Source organism: Neltuma alba, unplaced genomic scaffold, assembly GCF_004799145.2.
Source record: "Neltuma alba isolate B1F8T4 unplaced genomic scaffold, ASM479914v2 tig00011249_pilon, whole genome shotgun sequence".
NCBI lineage: Eukaryota > Viridiplantae > Streptophyta > Magnoliopsida > Fabales > Fabaceae > Neltuma > Neltuma alba.
This window is the reverse complement of record NW_021635966.1, coordinates 90,204-115,067: the sequence shown is the minus strand read 5'-3', so window position 1 is coordinate 115,067 and position 24,864 is coordinate 90,204. Positions and strand designations below refer to the sequence as shown.

Sequence of the window (24,864 nt, the reverse complement as noted above, 5' to 3'; positions counted from 1 at the left end):
TTATTCCATGTCATGCTGTCTGCTTTCAGTTGCTTCATTATTTTACTTCAAGTTCGTCATAACATAATCTGATTTACCAAAAGTCATTTGTTGTGACTTGTTAAGATTAACTAACAAGTACAAGCAAACCACACTCTGGATGCAATACTATTAATTGTTTAATTTTTCTCTCAGTGGCGCTTTGTACTATTTCAAATATACTATAAAAGTTGATCAAGTCTCGTGGGTTGTTAGATTTAAGTTTTTGGCTTTTTCTCAATGATTGCACCAAGTTAGACAGCATAATCCCCAGCTACCACTAATTTCAACAACCCCCTTCATATTTTCTTCAATTAATACCGTTACTGGTTCGAACATTAATCCCAACTCTGAGAAAAATCAGGTCATGAGGTGGATATTTTTCCCAGGACAGGTAACATTTCAACCCTATTTATCCTTTTGAACTTTCTTTTACGCCGACAACTATTCCACTTTCTTCTTTTAATATTATACCTAAAGAAAATACCTTGTAGGAAGGCCTTTTACTTTTGGCCAGACCAATGAGTTATTGTGTGTGACTGAGCAACAAACATCAAAGGATTTGGAATCTCTTGCAATATCTACTCCAACCAAACATTTAAGTGCCCAACTACCCATCAAACTTAGACTAGAATTCGCTTCAACTACCAGTCTTCTCTCTACGGGTTGCCTTTGTCCTTGGACTTCGCTTTCTCCTATTAATAGCCGAACACTTGATAATGATTGACCACATCAACAAACTTCAAGCATAGTTCCTTCCCCGCATCTCCTCTTAGACAAACACTGAAACTATACCCTTCCTTTCTTGAGTCCGTGTATTACGATGGCTGACATGGATCGCTCTTCTGATGATGTTTCTGCAGATTCTACAGGTAACCCTTTTCTTATACATGTCTTCTTCTCTTGATTGCTTCGTTGACGCTTTTCTACTTGAAACCCGCTCGTTCTTGTATAATTGGCCGGCTATGGTTTCAGAGTTTGCTAACATTTCTTGTCCTTCTTTACGTTGTTTACCTTGTGTTTGAACAGAAGAATAGGGACCAAGTCATGGTATTTCACTGAGAAAATGGCACATTTCGTGTAGATTTAAGGAAGTGACTCTTGTTTAACGTTTTCTCCCTTGGGTTGCTTCTTTTTTCTTCTTCTTTTTTTTGGCAGAGCAAACCTGTGAAGCTTCAAAGCTTGAGTTCTCTGAAGATGAGGAAACCCTTATAACCAGGATGTTCAATCTGGTTGGTCAGAGGTGAATATGCTTCCCTGTTCTGACTTATCCCTGAATTTTCGTTCAAGATTTAGAAAAGCTTTAAGAGATAATATACTTCTTTCCTAGGTGGTCTTTGATTGCTGGAAGAATCCCTGGAAGAACAGCAGAAGAAATAGAGAAGTACTGGACTTCAAGATGCTCAACCAGTGAATAAGCATCAGAAAATGGCCCAAGTTTCATCCACTCCTAGAACAAAGAAATTTTTTTGGTGTGCTTTATAAGTTTGTAAAAGCTAGATATATTATGGTATATGCAAAGATGACCTTACTAAATGGTACTGGTCTTTCGCGTTTTCACTGTAACCAAAAGGAGCATGCCACTATGACGCCTCTGTAATATTCTTCGTCATAACTTGCTATTTGAAGTGCTAGCCACCTGCGTGTATCTTCCCATTCTTATAGCCTCCAGCACATGCTATGGTAATCTCTCTGGATGTTTGTTGCTTCTTTGTTTGAATTGCCATATGAGGTGGAAGCCACCTGCGCGTAGCCTATGGCATTCTGGGTTGGTACGGATTCCTTCAAAATAAGAGAGAGTGGTGAAAGGTGAAAGTTTTTCTGATGAATTAAATTGTAAAGATGCCTTGTGAAGTAACTTCACAAACAAAACTGGGCATTTGGGGGTAACCTGAAACTGAATATATAATCCTGACCTTTTCTAACCAACCAAAATTGCTAAAATTTCTTCTCAACAAATTGGGCTTCATAATTTTATCCAGCTTGCGCCTTCTCTGCCAGCTAAGAAGCATAAGCACTGACACATACTGTACACAACATTGAATTGACAAACAATTTCAGGTGTCGATGTAAAACGTAGCCGCAACATTTAATTATCCATTCTTAATAGTTTGCCAGACAGGGAATTAAGAAGTTTAGACCTCTGTTTCATATCAAGATTCAACATGTTATAAACAGGAAGTTCTAAATAATCCTGGAGCTTGTGATCGAGATCAGATAATTCTAAACACGAAGTTTAGACCTCTGTTTCATATCAACATTATTATGCTAAAGTTTTTATGGTATTCTTCGGAAATTTGAAATGTGCAGGAATGTAATGAGTCTAAGAGAAGAAGAAATGTTAAAAACTAGACAGCACAATATGGCAATTCAGATGAAGATGGTCTTATTCGGTTCCTAAGTACGATGTACGTGATGTTAGATATACGGAGAGTCACATTCAATTGCAGCCGTACCTAAACTCGACCGTTAGATTTTTACTTCTCAGTCATCAGGAAAACTTCATAGAACTAAACACAAGTATTTTATTTACCTAAACAAACAAACTATACACTTACAGTACGGCATCATCAAATTATGATTGTCTATTGCAGCAAACACAATGCAGGAGTGTAAAAGAGAAATAGACACATGGATAAGATGTGACCCATCTGACTCATAAGACATTTTTTACTTATATATATATATATAATATTCTTCCAGTTCTAAATATAAAACCTTTATACACATTAGTATAAGAATTTTATATTTAAAACTAAAAGAGTGTATATATATATCATGTTATTTTCTAGAATCACCATGAAGCAGGGTGAGAGAAAATGTTCATCTGAACAAGCCTTTTGCTCCCCTCTCTCTTGTGAGGTAATAAATTGCATTTGATAGTGACAAGACATTCGTGCATCCCCTTTTCAGTTTCTTCCTTCTCGTGTTGTTCTTCTGTCCTGTCTTCACATATTAAGGGAATGCAACTTTTGGCATTCTTGATTGCGCTTTTATCCCAGAGCCGCGTTTTACTCTTCGATCAAAAATTGATCATTCATGAGGGAGAGCAAGTTTTTTTTTTTCCCCGACACATGTATCCAATGATTTTATAAGCAAAAGCAAGATTTTTTTTTTTGGTTGGCCACAGTTACCCTTCCATCAAAGACAATCATATTTAACGCAATTAAGACACTAAATTAAATGTGAACATTTTTCCTGAATTTGAGTGAAAGTTAATGTTTTGACTTTTTCCTGAAGCATGGAGGATTTTGCACACACGAGTATTTTTGTTGTAGATGAATAAAATAATTCTTCTCTTTGAGAAAACGTTCGGCTAATTTTGGAACTCAAATTTCTTTGAAGACGTTTTTGATGAGGAGAGGGGTCATGGGCCTCGCCAGCTCGACATGTTATTCTCCTGCAAAGCTTTGCGGTGCCCAATATCTTTAGAAGACCAAGTGAACAAAAGATTCTCCTTAAGCCTTCTGAAGCCCAATAAAGAATTCCTTAGGCCCAATGTAATTTTAGATTTATCCAAGGGGTGAACACCCCCCCAATCTCTCTGACTCTGACACAGCCATACAGTGGGGACCGCGAATCGGTAAACATTTTAAATCTTTTTTATTTTTTATTTAAATAAAGACAGAAAATTATAGATCTAAAAACTTTAAATCTAAACAGCTTTGCAGCAGATTTGAATATTCCAGCTTTTACTTCACTAACGAGCATTGAGACATCTGTATATAGATATAGACATATGAAACACTGATTAAATACCCACTTTCTCTGTAAGTACATGCATGTTATTCTGGTCAAGGGTGCAAAAAAGAAATGCGAGGAAGATGAGCGTCTCGAAGTGATCAAAACGTAATCTTCGCAGTATTATCTGCAGCCAACTATTAAAGAGGTGTTTGGAAGCACCGTCTCCAAAACGAGACAAATTTCTTCACATATTTATTTCGTATATCATAAAAATACTTTTAAAATTATGATTTGAAACACCCCTAAAACTGTATGTAAATAAAGTAAATTTCAATCCAACCACGATATCATAGTATCATGCTTATGGGCACTGAAACGTTGTAAATCCCAAGATAAAAGCGACCTCCCATTCCTCCTAACCCTCTGACTTACTTATCCTCATTCCTCACGCTTTGTATTTATCTCTCTATCCATCCACGCTCCCATACCCCCCGCCCCCCCAGCCTCCCTTATCGTAATTCATAACTTAGTGTCTTTCATCATTACACCAATCCAATCCTGACATTCCTCTCCCGAACCCAATAATGCACAACCTCTCTCCCCCCTGGGACGTACACATCTCATTCCAACGTCCCATCTTCTTCCTATATTCCTTTTGTTACACATTTTACTATTCGAACAGTGGAGGTTTCTCCCAGTAGAAATTCAAATTTTGATTCGTGAGATTGATTCTTTTTACTAGAAATCTAAGCGCGTTGATTTTTATATTGGCCTCTATATACTTATTCTGTGCAACAAGTTAGCAAGGCAATTAAGGAAGCAGAGTTTCAAATTAAAAAGCAAATTTACGTAATCTACAGGGTGTGTTTGGATAAAATCCAAACCATTGTTTTAGAAGTGTTTTTACGGATTACGAAGTAAATATGTGGAGGAGATTATCTCGTTTTGCGGAAAAGTGCTTCTGAAACCACGGTTTGGGGATACCCAAACAGATCCTTAATTATTTACAAAGACAGAGAACGAACAAGCCAGCCAAGTCAAGAGGGGAAAACAGAATCAGTTAAGATGGCGTGAAATTGATTATACTACGATAACGAAAGATGACAAAAGAGTTGAGGGACGGGATGTATAGAACGCCATCAACCCATCACCATACGTCTGCCTCAAAATGCAACTCTAAAAATTGACAAGTTTCGATCTTTTCCTGATGACATATATGGCAATAAAAATATTTTATTTGATTATTTAATCATGAATGCGATCCAGAAGCACATGCAGTGGAACCTTCTTTCGTATAAATTGAACACCTTGCAGCAGCTTTTCCCTCCATGAACCTCTCCTAGTTCTCCGATTTATTTACACAGAACAAGAAAAGAGAAGTTTTATATATATCCATGGCTACATCTTTCTCTGCGCCCTCCTTGGTAAGCCCTATCTTTTTCATTTCTTCAGTCTTGTTATGACCGAGCTTCAACATAAATTTTATTGTGCAATATATACGTAGAGTTTTAGTCTGTTGCTCTTGCAGTCTAGTTATCCATCCTACATTGTTTAATTTGGTGGATAAATAAGACAAGTTCTTGTTCTATATTTATATAAATGTGAACCTTGCGATCTCTTCTGGGTTAACTGATCAGTGAGTTCGAGTCCTCAGAAAATAACATCTTGCAATGCATTTAGATTCATGATACCAGATGGCGGGAACCGTGTGTGGCACCCAGTTTGAATTGAGCCACTTTATTCATGATTTATAAGTAAACACTTGCTATAGATTATAGATTTTATGCATATCGGTGATATATCGGCAAAAAAATAAAGACGCTTTTTAAATATAAATTTAAAAAATAACGACTAATTAAAGATAAACTTCAAACACCTGAGCCCATCAGAATTGGTTTTAGAGAAGACTTTAGCTTTGGAGATTCGATACAAGACCAAGGATTTTACTTACCTTGGAGCATATCCATTTTTTCCGCAACGACCCTGAAGCAAAATACGAAACTTAGTATTCACTTTTCCCCCAAGGAACTCAAGTGCACATGGTTTAGCTTTGAAACAGAGAATCTCGATAGCATTCAGAAAATAAGACATTCAAGACTATTATATTAACCTTCAAGAGGTCTTCTTAGCATGCAACTGTTTGTCTGATTGTTTCCTTCATTAAAATGAGGATATCAATCATACAAGTCTGGGAATTTTAACTCTGAACGCTCTAAATCAGAGAATTTAACATCAGATGTAATAATGAGAATGTACGTGTAGTACTGATACGTGCGTTTGTTGGATAAGAAGAAATTCTGTGAGGAAACCCACACATAAATAGTAAATTAGCTAACAATACTAGGAATCTCTGATTCTGAACCAAAATCACTCTCCCTTCAATTTTTCTCTTTCTTTTTTGATAATTTCATGAAAAGCTAGTTATATGAACAGATGATGGAAGAGGAAGCAAGGTTTGAAGCTGAAGTAGCAGAGGTGCAAGCATGGTGGAACTCGGAGAGGTTCAGGCTAACCCGGCGACCGTATTCGGCGAGGGACGTAGTGGCCCTGCGAGGCAACCTCAGGCAAACCTATGGGTCCAACGAGATGGCCAAGAAGCTATGGCGAACCCTCAAGACCCATCAAGCCAATGGCACAGCCTCAAGGACCTTTGGTGCACTCGATCCTGTTCAGGTCACCCAAATGGCTCACCACTTGGATACCATCTACGTCTCCGGCTGGCAATGTTCCTCCACCGCCGCCACCACCAACGAACCCGGCCCCGACCTCGCCGATTACCCTTACGATACCGTCCCCAACAAGGTAATTAATACAGTCATATCATATAATACCACTCAAGGTGAAACACAACAATTCTACATTTCCATGTTCTAATGATTATCATGACTTCTTTCAGGTTGAACACCTATTCTTTGCCCAGCAATTCCATGACAGAAAACAGAGAGAAGAAAGAATGAGAATGAGCAGAGAAGAAAGAGCCAGAACCCCATATGTTGATTACTTGAGACCCATCATAGCCGATGGCGATACCGGCTTTGGCGGCACTACAGCCACTGTCAAGCTCTGCAAGCTTTTTGTTGAACGTGGTGCTGCCGGTGTCCACATCGAAGATCAATCCTCTGTGACCAAAAAATGTGGTCACATGGCAGGAAAAGTTCTAGTGGCCATTAGTGAACACATCAATAGGCTTGTGGCTGCGAGGCTGCAATTTGATGTGATGGGAGTGGAAACAGTACTGGTGGCTAGAACTGATGCAGAAGCAGCTACTCTGATTCAGTCTAATATAGACACAAGGGACCATCAGTTTATACTGGGTGTGACCAACCCGAGCCTGAAAGGAAAAAGCTTGGCCACTCTTATGGCAGAGAATATGGCTGCGGGGAAAAACGGGGCTGAGCTTCAGGCTATTGAAGACCAGTGGCTATCAATAGCAAGGTTGAAAACTTTTTCTGAGGCAGTTGAAGATGCAATTAAGAGCATGAGTATTGGGAAAGAAGATAAGAAAAGGAGGTTGAATGAATGGATGCGATATTCGAGTTATGAGAAGTGTCTGTCTAATGAGGAAGGAAGAGAGATTGCTGAGAGATTGGGCGTGAGAAACCTCTTCTGGGATTGGGACTTGCCTAGAACAAGAGAAGGGTTTTACAGATTCAAAGGGTCTGTTATGGCAGCAATCGTACGTGGATGGTCTTTTGCTCCACATGCTGATTTGCTATGGATGGAAACCAAACACCCCAATTTGGTTGAGTGTGCCCAATTTGCTGAAGGGGTGAAGTCTAAATACCCAGAGATAATGCTGGGTTATAATCTTTCTCCATCATTTAACTGGGATGCTTCTGGGATGACTGATGAACAAATGATTGAGTTCATACCCAGAATTGCAAAGTTGGGGTACGTGTGGCAGTTCATAACTGTGGGTGGTTTACACTCAAATGCACTAATTACTTCAACATTTGCAAGGGATTTTGCAAAGAGGGGAATGCTGGCTTATGTAGAGAAGATTCAGAGAGAGGAGAGAAATAATGGGGTTGATACACTTGCTCATCAGAAATGGGCAGGGGCTAATTATTATGATAAGTACCTTAAGACTGTGCAGGGAGGAGTGGCGTCAACTGCCGCAATGGGCAAAGGTAAGTCATGAAGGAACATAACATCTTTTGTGTTTGCTTTGTGAATAAAGATTGGAACTTTATAATGATTTTTGTTGTTTGATGTTGTTTTGCAGGAGTGACTGAGGAGCAATTCAAGCAAACTTGGACTAGACCTGGAACAGTGGATATTGGTGGAGGGACTGTGGTCGTTGCCAAGGCCAGAATGTAGAATCGAACCAATTCAAGTATTTTAAGGATTGGAATAAACGTGCAGGAATAATAACTGTCTAGACTATATTGTTGAGTCATTTTGCTGTTGTTTTACTTCTCAGTCTCGCGCTCGTTAAAGCCCTCGAATTCTCATTGGAGGAGGAAGGAACTCATTTTTGTTGTTTGATTTGGTCTAATCCTTTTATGCTCGAAATAATACCCCTGAAGCTTATTTTATTTTGTTTTCTGCCTCTTCATTTTTCGTTAACTGATGTTGACTTGACTTAACGATGCATTAGGAATGGATCTTAATTACGTCCAGTTTTTCCAATGAAGAGAAGAACTCATATATGGAAGTGAATATACGCGGCTCCTCGTTTAAATTTTTATTTTGTTTGGCAACAATTGGGAATTTTTTAATTTTTAATTTTTAATACTCTATGTCATGAATTGAGAGTAAGTGTACCTTCTAAGGAGAGTATATTTTCAAGAAGCTCATGAAAGATCTTATTTGGTTCTAAACCATTATTTTAATGAATTTCAAAGCAAATTCCTTAATTACCTAAAATCATGACACAAGGGAAGAAAGAAAACAACGGCTCCTTTTCATATTCAAACTTTTCCGGCCAATAAAAAAAAGCTTTTCCATTTTCATATTAAACATAAAATTAATGTTTGCATTAAATAAAAAATTAGGCAAGAAAGTTTTTTTTTCTTCCCCGAATGAACCCCTGCTATGGCCTGTGGATGCGTTGACACTATAATCGCGCGTTATTTGCCACGTTAGCCAACGCACTGTGTCTGTCACCTTCCGCCTTACATCCACTGTCGCTTTCTCGCACTCGCAGTGTCTCTTTCCTTTTCCTCCTCCACACCGAGCACCATCAATCAGATGAGAAGGTTGGACTTGATCGGCCAACAAGGATTGTAGGTCGTCGGAGTCGAAGATCTGAAAGCAAGCTCTCCTCTGATGATTAAAATTTCCAAGGCACAAACTTTACCTTCTCTCAGGTTCAACCTATCTTTGATTTTCTCCTAGACGCTTTGATTCTTCGGAGCTTTTTTTTATCTTCCTTTTCGACCTCTTAATGCGTTTATTATCTAGCTCACTTTAGTTCGTGCCATACTATCTTTATTTTAATTCGATAAATCTAAGCCGATCTTACTTATATGCTGTTTGGTTGTTGAGGAAATTGAAAGGAAGAATGACTGTGTTGATTTATTCTGTAGTTCTGTTTCCTTCTTCGCCTTGTGGGTTAGTTCGGCTTTGTGGATCTCATGAAAAAGCAAAAGTTTGAATATTAATGAATTAACTTCGTAACAAGTTCAGTGCAGACTTAGATTTCGATCTCGGTCGCCTGAACATGAATGCTTAGATTCCCAATTTTTTCTCCGTTCTTTGCTTTTGTTTTTTTGGTCAGATTCGGATCAATCGATTTATATTGCCCGCTATGATTTTTAATAACAAATGTTCAGGATATATCTGCTTACTAGTTATGGGATTCAGATTAAGGTAAATTGAAACTTCATTGAGGCCTTCGATGTCACTTGCACTTGAATCGAATTCTGGAATTTAAATTGCTTTATCTTTGCCAGGTAAGGATCTTTCGGTTCTTTGCTTTCATATTGGTTAATTTTCTTGTTTTCTTTTTATGTCTTCGGTATATTAAGAAAAAAATTCATGTGTCGTGTCATTTACCAGAAAGGATGATGGATTGATGTGTTTTCTGCTTGCTATATGGTATATTCAAATGCTCACCTCAAACGTCACCAATTTTTGTTAAAATATTAATGCAGGCTGCTTTGTTTCAGTTCCCTAGTTATTTGTGCCATTTTCCCTTACAGAATTGGCGTTTCGAACCTTCAGAAACCCAAAAGTAGTTCATAGGACAAAATTCCCCTCGCCCCCCTCTACCCAGCATCTTGCAGACTCTGTTTCACATGCATTTGGATAATCCACAACCATCGTATCTCCCAGCTAATTCTTTGTGCACTGGCTGTATTTTTTATCTGTCTGATAGCTCCTTTGGTAGCATACAGAGAATGCTTTATGTGGGAAGAGGGAGGTATTTTGCATACAAATCATGGTGTTTGAGGATTGATTAGGTACAAATGCATACAGGCTGTCAGAAATTGATTACAACGGAAGTTGACAAGATACAGAAAGATCGTCTAAGAAGGGAATACCATACAAATAACGGAGATAAGCATGTGCTTTGTTTATTGGGTCATACATAATGTTTCTGCATAATGTTGTGTTTTCCCTTCCTTTATGCTCGAGATTTTCATACAAGTGGAATTATCACTACTTAGATTCAGTAATTTGTAAAATTAGCTCATGCATTTTTTTTTTTTTGGGGGTCTGTATACTTTTCATGTCTCTCCGTATTTTTCACTCTCGTGGTTAAGAAGTTTTTGTTAAATAGAAAGTTTACCACGACATGTTAGAATTTCACTTGGGATATTCATACTTCTAAGGCATCTTTCTGTTAGGCTCAAGGTACAGATAAGGTTTTGGGTTGTTGACATGATATTGCAAATTATGGATGGAGAATTAGTTAATACTATTCATGACAATGTTTATGGTTGTAGCTTGCAGGACTGAAGCAGTATAGGAGATCTCTTTTTCAATACATAGATTGGCAGTGAAATAGTATATAAATATTCATTAGCTAAAAGAGTAGAATAATATGATTACTTTCTTCTTTGAATGCAAAACACTTCTCTTTGATATATCAGCCAAAGAGTTCATTTTTTGAGTGACACAGATGTGCTATCGTCCCAAAGACTCTCTTGAAATTGAAGATTTAAGGTGAAGGGTTCATATTTATCTTCTTACCACAGTGCATACGATGCATATTGTTGTCCATCATAAAAGGGAAGATAAAATTGAAGTCCTTGTAGCTTAAGATGAATCAGAACACCTAAAGTACCCATAAAATAATAATTCTTTCCCCATTTAAAAGGCAAGAGTTTAGATAAGGGATGAAGGAGGAAGCTGTGTCAGAAGGTGTATATATTTCTCTTAACAAGCTGGCATTCAAAACATCACATCAGAAATTGCAATGGAACTTTGGGAACTTAGATGATGTACCTTTGTTACATGCTAATCTTAAAAAAGGTCTTGGAAGGATGACGACATAATACAAAACAATGGAAAGGGAATATGTTAAGTATTATCCAGGGGATGGGAATAGTGAAACTCTTTCGATTTGGTGGTAACAGCTTGAAGTTGGTATCTTTTCTATTAACTATTATTTCTCATAGAAATGATCAAACTTTCAGAATAGTCCATTGCCCTTCATGGCATATGGACAGTGAAGTTTAAATCTGCAGTCTTTCTCTTTCAGATGCAAGGAATATGCAATATTTAGGTGTCTATTCATTTCAAGGATAAGCAAGATTAGTGATTGCTCCAGGCCCTGCCCCCAGGTTTTCTTTCATGTTGGCTTGTTAAAACTTGGTCTGAATGCTCGGACATGGGGAATTTTTGATATTTCATAATCTATATTACATATGTTCCAGTGCAATCATCAATATTGATCTTGTGCGATAGTGTTCAACGGAGTGTTTTCCATCAACATAAGATATCGGCCGCAACCAGCAATGCAGAGAATGGATGGTAAGACTACCGAAGCTTTAACTCGGTGTAAGGTTTACTACCGAAGCTTTAACTCAGTGTAAGGTTTATGGAACTTAGATGGGATCTTACTTGATGAAAGCACAATTGCAGTTTCTTATACTCAATGTTGACTTTAAGATTATTGTCCTCTAACTAGTGAGTTTACTTCTACTTTGGTCATATCTGCTCTGAAGTCTTGGCATCTCTCTACTCTTTTCTGGATTTTCTAATCATCCTCAATCATTTTAATGTTTTCCAATACATGTCTTCAACAGAATCCAAGCTTACCTCCGTGTGCTGGCTTCTATATTTTGCCTGATATTAGAGCCTGATATCCTGTTTAATTTTCCAGAAACCCTTTCATCTACTGAAACTGAAAGTATACAGGGCTCTCACAGAAGAAGGCGGTAAACGAGGTTAAAAATTTGAAAGCAGTGGATGCCAAAATAAAAAATAAAAAAAAATTGCAATTTTATCTCCATCAGCCGTGCATGCATTCTTAAAAAGAAGGCAAATTTGGCCAGTTGTGCAAGTAACAAACTCTGGCCAATCAATTGTCAAAGTGCTTATTTAACGGGGAAAACTGACATGTAAAGTAGTTCATTGAGATGGATATTACTTTTCTCTTACTGGTTACTTCTTCCATGGTTTAAGTATAGAGAGTACCACAATAGCGGCGATCACCAGGAGAAGGATAATGGAAATCATCATGCACTTCCTTGACCTCTTCTGCAAGCTCTTTGCAGTGTGGAGAGCATCTGTACCCGATTTCACATGATCAGTTGCATTTGCCACCTGTTAAAAAGAGAATGTCGTAAACATCTGTTAGGTCTTTTTTTTTGGGGGGGGGGGGGAGCATGGCTTGGACAAGGCATCATAAGGCATAAGTGAAGCTCGATTATATATTAGACAGAAGGAAATGAACTCTCCACTTGAGTATTCGAAATGTTTGTTATATAAACAATAAAAAGACTTTCTTTGAAACAACTCGATCGTGTGATACTGGGTCATAAAAAGTTAAACGTTTTGTCCTAGCGTACACCATATGACATCAAAATATTTCATTTATCTCAGAAGTAATGAAATATCTGGGAAATGAAACCAAAGTTTAGGAGGCATCAGACAGAAGAATCTTCATTGGAGGATGCGACGTGCGGATGCGATGGAAATTCGGATTTTTCCTCCACAGAAAAACCTATAGCCTCCGGCAATTGTGTAGACTGTAGATCTTGGACTCCTTACTTTACCGACCAAAAAGTGCCCTATCCTATTCTACTCGAGTAGTATTTGATAAAAATGTAGATGATACTATTTGATGTTCTCCAAACATGGCATTATTTGGTTTTACCGTAAAAGAAACTTGGGGAATAGACGGCAGGGTAGTTACCCCAGAGAGAGAGATCTAAGGAGATAATACTAGCCTGGATGAGTGCTTTAACATCATCGTCTTGAAGAGGAGAGACATGACAAAGCAAAATCATGTTGGGTAGGTAAAATGATGACTTTTGAGAAGCAGACTTCTTATATTTTTCGGAAATCACGGCTGAGTTAGAGGTCACAAATAAGGAGTGAATCTTACTTGTCAAAGGGCCAATAGATGTAAAACTGACATTTCCAGCAGCTAATTTGAAAGCCAAGAAAATCAGAAAGTGAAACTTATCCACATACTCAAGAAACTAATACTAGCAACGAAGAGTTAATATTATGCATGAAGCACAAAGAGATATACAAAAGAAAAATGATGCACTTTCAGGGGAAATTGACAATGATTTATCACTAGTCCTTCACAGTTTGTCTAACCCATGCCCTGTTATCCATGTTAAGTCACAACCTTCTGTATTGGGACACTGGTACAATCTGTGCCATTGCCAACAGTGACTAGTTGTGTGGACCACTAGTGACTGAATGTACGCCAAAATCATGATTGACTTGAAAAAGGGAAAATAGCATTCCTTTTAATGTCTGGTGAGATAAGAAATATCTTGAAAAAAGTATGGATACCGGAGTTTTTTTAATAGTTATTACTTTGAATATGACAAAGGGCAAACAAATAAAATAAATTTAAAGGTTAAGATTATCTAGTATTCTGAAATATTTTTTCAAGAACATGTAGCACCCAAAAACATTTTGTGGTGCATTTAGCATACTAAAATATTTTCTAAGTGTATTCAGCATTTTGAAGTTTTTTTTTTTGTCTTAGTGCTAGATGGACCAAAAAATATTTTGGGTGTTGGACGCAATTTAAAAAAAATACTTTGAGATGTTAGATGTACGTAAAAAATACTTTACAATGTTAGAAGCATCTAGAGAAATACTTTAAGATACTAAATAACCACATGATACTTTAAGGTACTGAATGCATCTGAAAAAATATTTCAAGATATTGTATGTACCTTAACCCTCAATTTAGTTGTAGTAATCTCATTTCACTACCGACCAAATAACCTTACAATGTAATTAATCAATTCAAAATTTGAAATTAAACCCACAAACCGTATTGTGGTTATTTGATCCTAACAAATATTAGCAAAGGAATGCTTGTTTAAAAAGTTCAGTTCCACCTAAAATAACATCGTCCCGTGACCACCTTCAGTCTAAGTCCCAAGGAGTTTAAGAAGGTGGATACGAGGATGGTCTTCCTACAATTCACTGCTCCTTATTCCCAAAATTTCACTCCTTCCCTTAAATATGCTTCCACATTAGTCTCTCTCTCTCTCTCTCTCTCTCTCTGTGTGGGAACTAAGAAGGGGTTCTTCAATAGAATAGCAGTAGCAATACAATCAGCAAAGCAAATGAATGCTGATATTGGATCTTCTACGGTCTTGGAAGAGAGAATCCGGGAGGAAATATAAGACTAACTAGGAACCCTTTTTCCTTATTTTTACACTCATCCTTTCTCATTACTCTCCTTTTCAACTGCATTATTTGCAATCAATTTAGAAATGTAAAATATTCGGATTTATGAAGGTTACAAGGAATGTGACTTTCACATCTACGGGCAAAACACCATTAATAAATTAGTCAGAAGTCAAGTCAATCACAGCAGCAGTAACAGACCAAGAATTAACAAAATAAACATGAAAACAAGATGTGCCGCTAACTCACTCAAGAAAATTAGCAAATCTTATCTCAACTAATCAAACCACTATATATATAAGCGTGCGTGCGAGCGCGTGTATTTGTGTATGGACAAGGAGCAGAGTAGCACACTCAAGCGCCCTTGCTACTCTTCCACGGTTGGATAACACCAACAACTATGACAGCTACTATCAATAATAGTATAATGATGGCAATGCACATCCATTTTCGAGAGTTCTTCTGCAGTTTCTTAGCATTTTGTAGCACAGATGTCCCTCTCTGGACATGATCGACTGCATTGTTAACCTGAATAAGGTTCTGATTAATGTAAACTCGACTAAAAATACTCCGCATTCTATGTGCAAGCATATACAATCATAAAATCAGGGGAGCGAAAACACAAGCAAACCTGACTTTCAATGTTATCTAAAATTTCTCCTTGAGCATCAACCAACACTGCCATGTCAAGGTAGATCTGAGAAGTAACATGCATGGCATTAGATAAACCGTTCATCATCATCATCATCTAAATTATTAAAACGTGAAATTAAGATCTGTGCAGGTAAACCTGGTGTAAATCAAGAAGCCTTTTCTCAATTTCCTTAACAGTATCGTGTCTCTCCTGAATTTCTTCCACTGTATTTAACACCTATGACATCCCAAATTTTATGAATAAAAAAGAATAGGAACCAAATCTATCAAAAAGTTAGTGAATTAAACAAAGCAAGCAGAATTTTTGCTCCACTGACCATCATATCAAATAATGCAAAATTTCATATCAACAAAGAAGCCCCAGTTACGGCTATGAATAAAATAAGACTAGGAACGAAACACCAACAAAACAGTAGGTATGAAGTTCATTGTCCAATTTTTCCAAAAGTCCAGCTTCATACCTTTCCAGCATAATCATAAATCTCAGTAAGGATGTATATCTTTAGATTGGTATTAAGGGGATGGCTTCATTGTCTAAAATGAAGGCATTTTCCATCAGAAAATCAATCTATTAACACCACTTGTCAATCACAGAGGAGCAACTTATGATAACACCCCCGACAACCCGTAATAATTGTCCCATTGGAACAACTACTTTTCAGTAAATAATAAAGCCGCCAAAAATTTCAATAAAACACACCATCCGAAGATACTATATAGAAAGAAGGCCACTGAATATGATGGAATGATCCCTTGTTTATTTTTTGAATAAAAACAAAATGCATGAAACTGTCTAAATTTATTCATATCTAACATCACAAACCAAGTACCTGTCCTCTTCCCGTTTCTAGCATAGCCTTCTGAAAGATTTGCTCACTGCTTCCCGTTTCTATTAGTTGGTCAATTGTCTAAGACAGTCATTAAACTTGACCAATTACAACAAAATTTATATTTCGTATAGTTCAAATCACAAATTTACACTTCAGACTTACCTCATCATCTGGTCTAGTTCCCGTGACTGATTAATCAAATCATACAATCACAAATTGAAAAACATGAGAACAAGATAAACTAAATAGATAAGTAAACAAAAGAACAATTGTACTATCATACTGTTACAATAATAATTCCGTCATAAGGGAGAATATTTAAACCTGTGATAACTCTTCTCTCTACCACCTCACGATATTCATCTTGTATTCTTTGTCTAAGAGTCTGAAACATACTATATCTATCAGCAGATAGAGTTGAAATTTTGATGGCCAGCTAATAATGTGAACAGGTTAACATACCTGAAACTCTGTCATTAGATCCTTAAACCTTTTTGTCAAAGAACTGTCATGTCAATGGGGGAAAAAAACTTCAGCTTTCTACTTTGCTTTATGAAGTACAACAATAAATTTATACACTGGCAACTAACTTTGTCATGTTCATCCTCGCTCTATCAACACCAGTTCCCTTCTCGCAACCAGGCTTTTGTCTGTTGGCTAGATTCTGCATACAGAGAACAATACCTGATTACATACTTATTCAAAGTTCCTTAAATTTTCATACCACTGGAATCTAATAACAGAAAAATTGTCCAGTATCTCAGTACATCTTTGTTTATAGCTTCTATTTTTGCTTTGACCGTACGTGCAATCTTTCCAACTTCATCAATATCTTTTTCCATCCTCTTCTTGATAGCTGAAAACAATTTCACAGCGTTGTTGGTGTCGTTAAAAAAAAAAAAAAATCAACATCCAATAGTGATGCATTGTTAAACAGTAATAATTATTTCTCCTCTGAGTTGCCAAGGAAACTGCTACTCATCTGAAATAACTGGCAGGTTACAAAACCAAGTAGGTACATATTCAGTTCTGATGTTAACAAAAAGAAATGGCACCATGATATACCTTTCATGGCTGAAGCTTTTGTGACAGATTTGGACTCCTCATTGGCTTCCTGTAAAAAGCCCCCTTACTCACATGAAACAGTTATCATCTGAGGAAGCACTCAAGAACATCTATTCTAGAAATTCCAAAATGACTACTAAATTTCAAACTAGCATAACAATGGACTTGAATTTCTAAGTAAGGAGTATATCACTCACAAAGGAGAAACAATTCAACAGTTAATTAACAAATATGAAAAATATGTTCCATTGAAGTTTATTGTAGAAATTTACAATGAATTGACTGTCATGGTCAATTTTGACAAATTTATGATTATTTAACTTCATTACTATTTCTTTTCCCTTAACTGTAATTAAATGATTTGGTTCACCTGTCCACCTAGTCCCCAGGAGATAACAAATTAATGCAGGAATAGTCCCTGATCACTGTGGTGTAGAGTGGAACTTGCATGAGCTTCAGCCACACAAAGACAATTGAATAATATGGTTTTATGTATGATAACCAGAAGGATCTACATAATACTAAGTGTGACCAGGCACGAGTGCCTTTTACACAATAAGCCATCAACAATATGTTATACTAGTATTGTTGACCCTTGGTAAGGATCCAAACACTAGCAGGAGTAGAAATTTCCACCAAATCCTTGATTAAAAAAAATCGTAAAAGACAAATTCAATGAATTTTATAATATTTGCTCTTATTCACAAAATCACGGAACTTACATAAAGTATCAGCAAAGAGAAGATTTGATTTACAGATCATAACCTTTGAGAGCTTACTGCCAATAATGATAAGGAATATGACGAAGAAAAAGTACATGCCTTAAGTTTTTTAAGAAGCCCCGACAGCTTATCAATCTGTTTATCAGCCTCTGCGATCTACAACCAGAATTAAATATATTAGTAAATGTTAGATATTGAACTGAAATATTAACAAACTCGTTGCTGAAAAGAAAGACAAGGGAATTGAAAGTTTGATCAGTTTGATTCATGCTCCAAGACTCACATTAGTTTTAATTATATGAGAAAAGAAATGTGTACAAAGCCAAGTAGACAAATTAACATCTTGAATCTGAAAAGGCTTAAAAAGCATGAAAATTGTGCACCTGCTTATTAAAAGCATCCATTCCCATGTCATAGTTGTTCCCTGGACCTTGTGTTCCCATCTCAATATCACTCTGTCGAGAAGGCTGACCTTTGCTGTCGCCAACAAATGAATCCTACAAGAAAATAATTCAAATAGGACAACCTTATCTATACATTTTGAGGTGGAAGCACAACCTAATGCTTAATTTCACACCAAAGTGAAAAAATTACAATAGAAGAAAGAGCCAAAACTACTTTCAGAATTCATCCTAGAAACCAAAGAATTACATCAGCTTCCCCTGCCTTCCTTCCTTTTTGGGTCCAATTCACGCAGCAATGTTAAAATAGCAAACATAACCAATCCTGGAAAAGCAGAGCACACTACAACAGTACAACTAGAGTCCCAATGAGGCGAGTTACGAACTTTCACAATAGAAATTGATTGATAGTTAAAGGAAGACGGTATCTTTAGGGAAACTTTGACGACTTTCTAATTCCCTTGGAGATCAAGCACGATAATTTCTTATTAAATTTAAGGAAGGGGAGGTGGCGGGGCGGGGTAGCACCACACTATCAGGTGATACTGAAAAGTGCAGACATATTGTCGAATCAAACACTCAAAATCAGAACAAGAGCAGAAAATTCGGCAAGAGGAAACAAAAATTGAAACTCAAAACTAGTAATCAAACACGAACTGATGGAAGCATGTGGAATTTGGTTAATAGAATTTGATATGGACTTACAGAGAGCAGGTCGTTCATCTTGATCAGATCAAAACGGGCTTGGAGCGGGCGGAGAGAGAAAGAGATTGTGCAAACCAAGAAAAGGGAAAGATACGAAGATTGAAGTCTGAAGACGGTAATAATGCTTTGCTGGACGGTGGCCGGCGAAACAACACAGAGACAACAAACGCTTTGGCACGAAAGGCGTTACATACGGCCGAATCCCGTCGTTGGCATTAATTTAATTTAATAATGTAAAATAAACTTAATTAATTTAAAACAATAAATATATAAGATATGTATTTTTTTAAATATATATTTATTAATAATAAATTAATAAATTAATCAAAGAAAAAAGAGAGTAAATATTAGGGATAAAATTAAAAAAATATTAAATATTTAGATAAAAGTGAATGTTATCTTATAAAAAAAAATTTCTAATAAAGTTTATCTTATCTTTTGAATGGGGGAGTGTTATATTGATTTGTTTATTAATACGAAATTTTGTTAATTGATTACTATATTTTCTGAAAAAAAATTAGTTATTTGTAACGAAATTATTTTAGAAAGGAAACAAAGTATGATAGAGCAGCATATTCTTTTTTTTTTTTTTGCCGGAATAGAGTAGTATATTTAATTCTTTGCAAAACATAACCATCTATTAAAAAATAGGTATTTAAAAATAATTCTTTTTGTAGAATTCAACTATGGCATTTATTTTTTAACATTCTGTACAATTAGTTCTATATTTATGAAAAAAAATTCGCCAAAAATAATGATTTTATGAAAAGGTTAATATTTGTGCTTTTTACCTTTTTGGTTGACCTCAATTCTATTTTTAGTTATATTTGAGTTTAATACGGCAAAAGCGTATAAACTTAATTAAGATACATCTATATCTATAGTTAATAAATAAAATATGACGGTTATATATGCAAAATGAGTGGAATTTTTATTTTTTAAAGTAAAACTTTTAATATAAAAATTAATTTAAAATTTGATTTGATTCTAAATATAAAAGTCTAATCCATCTTGTTTATTATATTTATTCATTTTTTCAAATTAATCATTGTAGTAGCTGTACATGTTTAAAATGTCATCAAATGGTAGTTCTAACTAATTAACACCTATTTATTACAAATAAATAACTTAATTAATTTTTTAATCTATTTAAATTAATTAACTGATTTTTACAAGTACCGGAGGTAATATTACCATACTACCGGCCACTGGTTACTCTTTTTTCTGTCGGAGCTTGTCGACGTATCAGAGAGGTGGAGGCTGGAGTCGAGAAGCATGCAATTTCATCAGCTAATGCCTAATGTTGGAATTTCGGGCATTAGAATTAACAGCTTTATATTCATATACATGATATGGTTTATTTATGGCAATTTTTGCTATAAATTGCGATTCAAATATCATAATATCATGATAACAAAATCCTCACATTTTTTATAATTTATGAGTGTTGATAATTTATATATTGTTTATAATTTATGAAATAATACAATTTGATAAAAATTTTGTGCAAATAATTACGTAGATATATAGATATAATAGACTAGTATGAACTAACTGTTATATGAATGGACTTTGGAATGAGTTGGCCCTCTTAGATCTTCAGAGTTAGGAGTGCTCTTCAGAGACTCCAGCGGTTTATTCCCTCGGGCCTTGCTTAAGGTCAAATTAAAATATTATTCACCAATAAAATATATGAAAAAAAAATCAAAAAAATTATATATAAGTCTTAATTAAGAGACTTATTTACAAATAAGTCCTATATATAAATTTGTGAACATAATTTTTAAGTGTAACAAGAGTTGGTTCTTGGTTGTAACTAATTTCCTATGTGAAATTACATGAATGTTCTTCTTCATTCTCTTTGATTGACATTGACCAAGGGCTCACGACCAATTGACTAGCAAAGCTGAGAAGTTTGACTTGTAAATCTTCAAGATTTACTTGAAAATCTATCTTACTTGGCATCCAGAGTTTAAACTCTAAATTACTAATGAGAAAATTACTCATATATACGTCCCAAAGAATTAATATTTACAATCTATATGAGTTTGATTCTACGTAATTAACCTGACTTATAAACATGGAAGTGTCGCTCACAACTATTAAATTGTTTAATTTGACTTGTAAATAAGATAATATGATGTGTAAATATTAATGTTTTTTTGGAACCTAATAGTATTAAATGAAATTGTGAAAATCCAATTATATTTAATATGTAATTTTTTTCATAATTTAATTTAAATATATTGATTCTTCCCCGTTATTGTTAGGTCGAATGGATTATTTTCCATGAATAAAGATGGGATCGTATGTAGACTATTTACTGCATTCAAAAACAAGGAAATTACGTGAACTGATCTACATTTGCTAAATTTGGTAAAAGGAAAAATTAAAATACCTTCACTAACACCAACAGATTAATTAACTACTTGCACCCCAGGTCATCCGGTGAATTTGACAGAAATCGCATAATTAAGGAGGCAAGTGATGTGTTCACACAACTTCATCACATGATTTTTGTAAACTAAAAAAAAAAAAAACTTCGTCACATGATTTTTAAATCGATTTTATTGATTTTTTTTATCATACGATTAGTCCGTGTTCAAATTCTGTTCAAGCCAAGTCTTCTAATTAATTGGACAAGATTGAAAGTATTTTTTCGCACGTTAAGATATAAATCATAATAAATCTAATATTTTACAATTGAAGAAATGCAGCCGCGGCCACATTGTACCACCTGGGAGCCATGGACTAATCTAATCAGTATATAATACTAGTTCCAATTCTAAATATAAGAACGAGTTAAAAATTTAATTTGCTTTTAAATAAAAGATTTCAATCTACTTTTTTTTATATATATTTATGTTTTTCTTCCTATGTAATTTTTATAGTGATTGTATATGTTAAAGAATTTTTGTTAAGGAGTAACTCCAATACCCATGATTAATAATGACATTTTAAAAAAGATGGTACTCATTTATATTATAGGAAAAATCATAAAAAAGACCTTAAAATTGAAAATTTGCATACAAGAACCCATTCACAAAAATTATTCTTATTTGCTTATTAATTGTTGTCAAAATCCACACTAATCTTGTAATGGGTTCCTATTTACAATTTTTTATTTCTAAGGTCTTTTTTTTGTGATTTTCCTTTTACTAATTGCAATTAATTATTGTCAAAACCCATACTAATCTTGTAATATATAGGTCCCTATTTGTAATTTTTAAGGCCTTTTTTTTGTGATTTTCCTTTTATTATAACTATCTAGCTTAACTAATTTTCTGAAAATTAGTTAATCTAGATTTATACAAAGGATTATGGGTAATAATATATAAAATCTAAGTTCTTCATAACATACTATAACTCTACTATTAAATTTTATTACGTTTATTTTTTAATTGCATGCATTATTTTTTTCAAATGATATTATCACTTGCATTTGTTTGTGTTGTGCCCAAATCTGTGACTCTTTTTTACGTCTAAGTTCAAGTAGGCTTTAAAAATATCATGTAAAGTAGGTCTTATATATAGAACTAATATTAACTTTTAAGTTAGGTCTTATATAAAGAATAAGAGGAGTATAATGTTCATTGTGTAGCTTTTAGCAAAATAAAAGTAACTAATGCCACACAAGGACCTGTAAGTGACTCATAACAAAGTGGATGCAAGTTTCACGGAAAAACTGCACCCTTGTATCCCAACTCCTGAAAAATACAAAGTATGTGTCAAAAAAAAAATCACCGCCCTTTTATCGGAAGTACGCGAGACACGAAGAGCATAATCTGAGGATTAATTCCTCTTGCATTGGGGAAAATTATGGTAAACACAAAAAATGAGAATTAACAAAAATACAAATATACTTGGGCAAAACAAAAAAAAACAAAAAACACATATTTGAACAAATCCACAAATGGATGTGGGGCCTAGAAACACAAGCAAATTGATTAAATTGATCCTTTCCATTTATGTATTTACATATTTGGAGAGAAGATTAAATAGAAAAATTGTGGCGGTAATATATATATATTAATTAGTCTTCTCTATTATTTCATCTCGTGTTTTTTTATCAAGTACATCGTGAAGGTTGAGGGCCATGGACTACAGGTCTATGTGCGTGGCTAGATTTCGGATCATGGATGATCAGAAAATCACAAAGAAACAAAGATGCGAATAGTTTTTCTTAGGAATATTTACTGACTATAATTTTGTCTTTGCCTTAGTATTCCATAATCATTGGTCATCATAAACATAATCGTGAATGCGACCTTTTAATTGGTTATGATTAATTTAACTCTGTACCAGCCCATACATAAAGAGCATTACCGTCAAACAAACGTATCTCCATTTTATTCTTCAACTTCATTGCCGGTAATAAAGACATTAATATGTTCTAATAACGTCAATTTGTCTTCCGCGCACGTTTTGTGACGATCATGCCCATCCGAACAGGAAAATTTCAATTTTGCACTCTAAATCAGTTACATATTTATAGCAATATTCATGAATCACGATCACACTATATCCCTATTACAAGGAAACATTATCCAGAGAATCAATTCAGTTTCCTCACACTCATATACATATATATATATATATATATATTATTCAGTATTCACTGATAGATATCTCAGATTCTCTACATACTTGATCGTCCCAATCCTTCATTTTTCTTAATATTACATTCCCAGAATCAAGAACCATGAACATCCCGAAGAGAGGTCTCAAGATCTGCCTTGCTGTGTTCTTCGTCTTCTTGATCATTCTTGCCACTGTGATCATTACCCTAATCTTCACCGTCTTCAAACCTAAGAATCCTGAAATTACTGTGAAACCCATGGGTTTTCCGTTTCCCAATGGTTTATCAGGAAATGTGACTGTGAAAATGGCGGTTACGATAGTGAATCGGAACTATGGAAGTTTTAGTTACGAGAATTCCACTGGTTATGTGAACTTTCAGGACATCGTCGTGGCTGAAGTTCCACTGGAAAGTAAAAGGATTCCGGCGAGAAGGACGGTGAATTTGACAACTTCTGCAGATTTTATGATTGGAAAGTTGATAAAAGATCCCAATTTTTGGAAAGAAATTGCAGAAGAAAACGGAACGGTGGTTCTGAGATCGGTGGCTACACTTCCTGGAAAAGCAACGATGCTGAAGATTTTCAAGAAGAAAGCGACGGTTCATAACACTTGTGACATCTCTCTTCATATTGCTTCATTGGGCGTTGATTCTAAGTGTGTATCCAAAATCAAGTTATGATTCTTTGGAAGCCTGCTATTTCTTGCTCCAAGACTATTCATATATGTGTCGTTCAATAGTAAGATGGATTTGGTCAGGGAACATTGAAATAGACGGGTAGAAACTTTTCCTTCTTTCTTCAATATTCTTTTTTGTATAATTTTTTATTCAAGATGTTGTAATTATAGAACACTAAAATTTCCAAAAATAAAAGAAATTTAATTTTTAGCGTCAAGCTTCTCTCCGTCAATATATATTTCCAATGACAAATATATAGATAGCAAACTCGCGGCGCACGGGATGCTTCTTTGGTCAAGCTCAATTATATATTTTTGGGACAATGAAGCTTTGGTGATTAATTTAAGGTGACTTGTCGTCTAAGTCTTCTTTTAACATGTGGGGAAAAAATCACATATTAAAAATACGCACAATTCTATCAGTCGGTACAAAATGAATAATAATGATGGACAAAAATTCGGAGCGATGAGTCTTATGTACATGACACCGAATAAAGATACCTTGCTTCCTAATCTACAAACCATAGTTTATAGTTTATACCACTACTTTAGTTAATAATTAATTACATGTTGATGAAAGTTTATAAATTTGTGTCGTAATTAAGAGAGGGTCGTTGCACATGGGGAGGCCAAGACAGGATCTAATTATTAATTAGTAATTTAAAGAGAACATAGCTTCTTTAAGTTGGACACTTTATATTAAATTAAGCAGAGACTTGAGCTAGTTTCGGTGGGAGAATTTCATTTATG

The 24,864-nt window shown here is 35.2% G+C and overlaps 4 protein-coding genes and 1 long non-coding RNA gene across 9 annotated transcripts; 4 read left to right on the top strand and 1 right to left on the bottom strand.

Annotated features, from left to right (window-relative positions):
- The first annotated feature begins 344 nt into the window (after nucleotides 1-344).
- LOC114762969 (MYB-like transcription factor ETC1) lies at nucleotides 345-1,847 on the top strand. The gene is made up of 3 exons (XM_028952566.1): nucleotides 345-890; nucleotides 1,174-1,261; nucleotides 1,349-1,847. The coding sequence occupies exons 1-3, from the start codon at nucleotides 842-844 to the stop codon at nucleotides 1,434-1,436; spliced, it is 225 nt and encodes a 74-aa protein (XP_028808399.1). The 5' UTR covers nucleotides 345-841; the 3' UTR covers nucleotides 1,437-1,847.
- Nucleotides 1,848-5,070: 3,223 nt separating this feature from the next.
- Nucleotides 5,071-8,036, top strand: LOC114762960 (isocitrate lyase 2). Its single transcript, XM_028952555.1, has 4 exons — nucleotides 5,071-5,126; nucleotides 6,136-6,504; nucleotides 6,599-7,832; nucleotides 7,928-8,036. Exons 1-4 carry the CDS (start codon nucleotides 5,097-5,099, stop codon nucleotides 8,020-8,022), a joined length of 1,728 nt encoding a protein of 575 aa, XP_028808388.1. The 5' UTR covers nucleotides 5,071-5,096; the 3' UTR covers nucleotides 8,023-8,036.
- Nucleotides 8,037-8,999: 963 nt separating this feature from the next.
- Nucleotides 9,000-11,778, top strand: LOC114762962 (uncharacterized). Of its 3 annotated transcripts, none has more exons than XR_003742304.1 (2): nucleotides 9,000-9,516; nucleotides 10,126-11,778. It is a non-coding gene; the product is annotated as an uncharacterized LOC114762962 (long non-coding RNA). The 3 variants fall into 3 exon arrangements; XR_003742303.1 differs by having other exon boundaries at nucleotides 9,000-9,599; XR_003742302.1 differs by having other exon boundaries at nucleotides 9,000-9,599; nucleotides 10,044-11,778.
- On the bottom strand, nucleotides 10,643-19,034 carry LOC114762961 (syntaxin-132). Of its 3 annotated transcripts, none has more exons than XM_028952557.1 (13): nucleotides 18,859-19,034; nucleotides 18,136-18,249; nucleotides 17,852-17,908; nucleotides 17,031-17,079; nucleotides 16,733-16,821; nucleotides 16,556-16,629; nucleotides 16,428-16,470; nucleotides 16,290-16,350; nucleotides 16,128-16,153; nucleotides 15,966-16,043; nucleotides 15,272-15,352; nucleotides 15,113-15,178; nucleotides 10,643-12,420 (listed from the first exon to the last, which is right to left on the bottom strand). In XM_028952557.1, exons 1-13 carry the CDS (start codon nucleotides 18,874-18,876, stop codon nucleotides 12,259-12,261), a joined length of 918 nt encoding a protein of 305 aa, XP_028808390.1. In that variant the 5' UTR covers nucleotides 18,877-19,034; the 3' UTR covers nucleotides 10,643-12,258. The 3 variants fall into 3 exon arrangements, with proteins under 3 accessions (XP_028808390.1, XP_028808389.1, XP_028808391.1); XM_028952556.1 differs by lacking the exon at nucleotides 10,643-12,420 and adding an exon at nucleotides 14,561-15,009 and having other exon boundaries at nucleotides 18,859-19,032; XM_028952558.1 differs by lacking the exons at nucleotides 10,643-12,420; nucleotides 18,859-19,034 and adding exons at nucleotides 14,561-15,009; nucleotides 18,404-18,422.
- Nucleotides 19,035-23,560: 4,526 nt separating this feature from the next.
- Nucleotides 23,561-24,118, top strand: LOC114762975 (uncharacterized). The gene has a single exon (XM_028952573.1). The coding sequence runs from the start codon at nucleotides 23,561-23,563 to the stop codon at nucleotides 24,116-24,118; it is 558 nt and encodes a 185-aa protein (XP_028808406.1).
- The last annotated feature ends 746 nt before the right edge of the window (nucleotides 24,119-24,864 follow it).

What these genes read in the sequence shown, in the direction of transcription:
- LOC114762969 (XM_028952566.1), top strand. Translation starts at nt 842, where the DNA reads ATGGCTGACATGGATCGCTCTTCTGATGATGTTTCTGCAGATTCTACA. An exon ending in TGTTTCTGCAGATTCTACAG is followed by an intron (nt 891 to 1,173) that starts GTAACCCTTTTC and finishes TCTTTTTTTTGG; the next exon opens with CAGAGCAAACCTGTGAAGCT. An exon ending in TTCAATCTGGTTGGTCAGAG is followed by an intron (nt 1,262 to 1,348) that starts GTGAATATGCTT and finishes CTTCTTTCCTAG; the next exon opens with GTGGTCTTTGATTGCTGGAA.
- LOC114762960 (XM_028952555.1), top strand. Translation starts at nt 5,097, where the DNA reads ATGGCTACATCTTTCTCTGCGCCCTCCTTG. An exon ending in CTTTCTCTGCGCCCTCCTTG is followed by an intron (nt 5,127 to 6,135) that starts GTAAGCCCTATC and finishes TTATATGAACAG; the next exon opens with ATGATGGAAGAGGAAGCAAG. An exon ending in AACTGCCGCAATGGGCAAAG is followed by an intron (nt 7,833 to 7,927) that starts GTAAGTCATGAA and finishes GTTGTTTTGCAG; the next exon opens with GAGTGACTGAGGAGCAATTC.
- LOC114762961 (XM_028952556.1), bottom strand. An exon ending in TAGAAGCTATAAACAAAGAT is followed by an intron (nt 16,630 to 16,732) that starts GTACTGAGATAC and finishes CTCTGTATGCAG; the next exon opens with AATCTAGCCAACAGACAAAA. An exon ending in ATCTAATGACAGAGTTTCAG is followed by an intron (nt 16,351 to 16,427) that starts GTATGTTAACCT and finishes AGTATGTTTCAG; the next exon opens with ACTCTTAGACAAAGAATACA.
- LOC114762975 (XM_028952573.1), top strand. Translation starts at nt 23,561, where the DNA reads ATGAACATCCCGAAGAGAGGTCTCAAGATCTGCCTTGCTGTGTTCTTC.